The sequence below is a fragment of the Rhagoletis zephyria genome, unplaced genomic scaffold (assembly GCF_001687245.7).
Source record: "Rhagoletis zephyria isolate East Lansing unplaced genomic scaffold, Rhagoletis_zephyria_1.1 Rzeph_scaffold_07633, whole genome shotgun sequence".
NCBI classification, from domain to species: domain Eukaryota; kingdom Metazoa; phylum Arthropoda; class Insecta; order Diptera; family Tephritidae; genus Rhagoletis; species Rhagoletis zephyria.
Genome location: NW_016164715.1, coordinates 15,662 through 19,965, shown reverse-complemented (window position 1 = coordinate 19,965; position 4,304 = coordinate 15,662). Strand labels below are relative to the sequence as shown.

General features: G+C 39.2%; 1 protein-coding gene across 1 annotated transcript; it reads left to right on the top strand.

Moving 5' to 3' along the window:
• Positions 1-1,540: 1,540 nt before the first annotated feature.
• On the top strand, positions 1,541-4,299 carry Sac1 (phosphatidylinositol-3-phosphatase SAC1; the record flags this gene model as incomplete). The annotated part of the gene is made up of 8 exons (XM_017630345.1): positions 1,541-1,914; positions 2,193-2,284; positions 2,356-2,693; positions 2,754-2,862; positions 2,929-3,116; positions 3,432-3,587; positions 3,663-4,052; positions 4,114-4,299. Coding segments are annotated over exons 1-8 (1,497 nt in total), but the record flags the coding sequence as incomplete, so codon positions are not given.
• Positions 4,300-4,304: the final 5 nt, after the last annotated feature.

Genomic DNA, 4,304 nt, shown 5'->3' with positions numbered 1-4,304 from the left:
TCGTTGAAGCAACATGTTCTTTGTTCGATACACGGAAAACAATTTTGTTGCCAAAACACTTTTTTAGCTCACTTGTTTTCAACGAACTATTTAAGTCACCCATATTCGTAAGATATAACTTTTGTTTGTTATTCCTGGTGTTGTTGTAGCGGCTGCTTAAAGATGTAGTTACATTATGCAGGTTAAATGTACAGCAAGGACCAACCAAGAGGTGTTATTTCGGCGATCCACCCGGCTTAGATCCCTAAAGCACAAGGTTCATGGCCGTTGAGGTTATACTACAATTAAGAAAAAATATTCTAGGAAAATTTATTTGGCTAAGATGATTATGTACCGAAAATGCTATACGTAACCTAATATACTTCCACATTATAAAAGGGCAGTAAAAAGTGTAGTTGTACCTACTTTTCAATCACTGATCGTAATTACCTAAATTCGTTAAGTAAGGGTTAGAATGTTTCTTGGGAATCCGCTAATATTAAAAGAATCAAAAAAAAATTAGTTAGAACTCCAAACCAAGCTTTTCACCATTGACTAAGAATTTTTAATTTTATTTAAAAGTTATTGCTATCAGTAGATTATTATTACCAATTTTTTTTGCCTTTACTGTTTCCTTCTGTCAAAGCTTTGCAACCCTGTTCTTTAATGCTACAGCTGTTTCATGTCGAATAGGGATGAAACGATACCAGGCAGGTATCGATACTTTTATTTGGAAATAGTACCGAAAGAAAGCGTCGATACCTGAAAAATATCGGATCTAAAGTATCGATATCTACTCATAGTGACACTTATGGTAGGTATTCCGTATTCCGTATGAATTAAATAAGTTAAATTAAATATTTTTATGTCATAAGTTAACGATTATCGTGTTTGACCCCAACAGAGACAGACTTGTGTTGTTTTTGAAATTTTTATCGAGAATGAGTTCAGCCCAATAAAAAAATTTCCAAATAACCACACTCTACAAATGTACAAATCGGGTGATCCCTGCCTAAGAAATCTCGACACGATATCGTTCAGACAATTGTCGTCATACGTGATTCATGCCCTGGACTTCCCCGCCTTAATTATTTTCCGCTAGTCTTTCGCATGACGGGAGCTAAGCGCGCGTCTACAACTACGCGTATAACGTTGCATTTTATTCAAGGTGTTCACATACATGTTAAGCGCCTGCCATGTGAACGGGATCTAATAGTTACTCAGTGAGTTTTACATCGCGTTGAAACGTCTGTACTGAGCAGTCACCCAGTTTACTCTTCCACTCGAATAGTTGGGCATTATGTCGACTTCGGTGAAACAATTGCAGCGTATATTCTTTGCATTATATCGACTTTCTCGCCTTCTTGGGGTTTCTGATGGGAATTAAGCAGCCATGAAGAACTAGGCGCTTAGTAATAGCGGTGGATGAAATTTGCAGTAGCCAAATTTGCCTTAGTACCGGGTTTCGATACGAGTATTTGGTTTCTGATACCTACTAGTACTTGATTCAAAAGTATCGATACCAAAATACTTGGTATCAAACGAAAAGTATCGAGTACGTTCTTGTATTTACTCGTATCGTTTCATACCTAACGTCGAACTTTGTAATTTTTTGTTGGCAGCGAAATTATTTCCAATTCTAAATTAGTTATTTACTGTCATGTAAATAATAGTTCAAATGATTTGTAAAATAACACGGAACAGCGAAATCATAAACGACAACAGAGAGTAAACAAACTGGTTGGTCAGCAGTGCTAATAGATAACAAACCGTGCGTTTGTTTGTGTTGCCAGGCAGCGATTTGGGAAATTGATTAACGAGGTGATAGATTTTTAAGTAATTCTGAACTCGAAAGGATTATTATTTAAAAGCAAATTACCCGGAGTACAACACCATAATGGCCACCAGTTGGGACGTATACGATGACATGAATTTGTAAGTGATTTTCACGCTGTTTGCTGTGTTGGAATTGGGGCAATGCCTTGTGCTGGGGTAGCTATCGGTGAATGCATGTGTATTTGGGTGTGAGTTTATAGGGGAGGGACACACTTAATCCGCACTTGTGTTGGTACCATTAATGGATTAGCCTTGCCACTGCCAGCCACATGTGTAAATCAGCCACTTCTAAAAGAGAATTATGACCACTTGAAGCAAATCATAATTGATTTTATTGATTTTTTGAGAATATATAACTAATGACTAATATATTGTAGGTACATAACGCCAGAGCGTTTCGTTATTGAACCGAATGGCAAAGATGAACTACTGGTAATTGATCGCGTTGCGAGTATAGTGCGTGTTCAGAGTAAGCACATAATCTCATTTGAATTAATTGTACCACCATAATAAGACATACTAATATGATAATCATTTTAGGCAAGGGTAATCAACTTAACAATCAATTGCCCACGCGTCGCGTCTGTGGTGTTCTTGGCACCATACAACTGTTGGGTGGCCACTACTTAATTGTAGCAACTCATCGCCTCTATGTCGGCATGCTAAATGGCGCTATAATATGGCGTTTGGCTGGTTATGATATACTACCATACATTCCAACAATTACACACTTGCGACCCAAGCAACGTGAGCAAAATGAAACTTACCTTAATATGCTGCGACAAACGCTAGACACGCGTTTTTTCTATTTCTCCTATTGGTATGATCTAACGCATTCGCTGCAGCGACTTCATGGCATGCCACCAGATTTCATGAAGGTAGTCATAATACAAATTTGGCTTTGTAAAATTTTACGTTTTTTTTTTTCGTATCTCTAGAATGGTTTGTTCGAGCGAGCCGACGAGCGTTTCGTGTGGAATGGCGCACTGCTACGTAACTTCAACTGTCCAGAAATGCGTAAATTCGCACTACCAATCGTATTAGGCTGTGAGTTTCCCTGATATTTATTTAACCAACATTATTTGATCCGATTTTTAATTTTCCTCTCGAAAGTTGTTTCCATCAACCAAGTACGGGTAAATGGCCAAACGTTTTTCTGGTCTATCGTTTCGCGCCGCTCCATCCATCGCGCCGGCACGCGTTTCTTTGCGCGCGGCATTGATGAAACCGGCAACGTAGCCAACTTCGTTGAAACGGAACAGATCGTTGAGTACAATGGACAACGGATATCCTTCGTACAGGTAAATTAATCAGCCTCATTGCGGAAGTGGTAAATTAGGCTAAATTGTAAGACTCTATAACATTGTCACTGTCTACTGTCGTGCTGAAATAAGTAGACGACGAAAATTGTCGAAAACTATGCAGTGCTGCCAAGTTATATCGTTTCAATGGACTAGTCGAGTCGAAATTTTAGGCAATGACATGAAATTTCCGATACGATTCAACTCTCGAAAAACCACTTGAATTCGACACACCTCTTGCAATGAGGCTGAATGACATTCGATTAACAGTTGATAATTCAATTTGGTCAATATTTTTTTTTTATTCACATGCAGACCCGTGGTAGTATGCCCTTCTTTTGGCGGCAACTCCCCAATCTTCGATATAAGCCTGATCCGGAGCTAGTGCCTGGCAAGGACCACTTAGGAGCATGCTATAAACATTTTGAAACACAAATTATGCTTTATGGTCGTCAAATCGTATTGAACCTGGTAAACTCGTCTAAACATTCGCATATACACACATATGTAGACTTCCCTATATTTTTCATGTGATGCATTTTTCAGGTAGATCAAAAGCGTGCAGAAGGGACTATGGAACGTGCATTCCGAACATTTGTGCAACAAATGAATAATCCTAATGTACGTTATGAAGCCTTTGACTTCCATGCTGAATGCAAGAAAATGCGTTGGGATCGTTTGCAGATTCTTATAGATCGCGTGGCCCATGAACAGGACGAGTTCTCGGTATTCCACTTGCGCGAAGATGGTAGTTTGGTATCTGCTCAAGATGGTGTATTTCGCACAAATTGCATTGATTGCCTAGATCGTACCAATGTTGTTCAAAGCATGTTGGCCAAGCGTTCGCTGAATGCTGTTCTGCAAAAGCTGGGTATTTTGCAAATGGGTCAAACAGTGGAGCGTGCTTCGCCCAATTTTGAGTACATTTTCAAGGGGGTGAGCCAAGTCGTAGGATATTTAAAGCTACTTTGCTAATGTGCAATACTTCCATATTTAGGTTTGGGCTGACAATGCTGATGTAATTTCTCTACAATATTCTGGCACCGGTGCTTTGAAAACCGACTTCACTCGCACCGGTAAACGTACAAAAGCAGGTCTGATGCAGGATGGCATCAATTCAGCAACACGCTACTATTTGAATAATTTTGCAGACGGAAGTAGGCAGGTAAGTTTTTGCGTGATAACTTC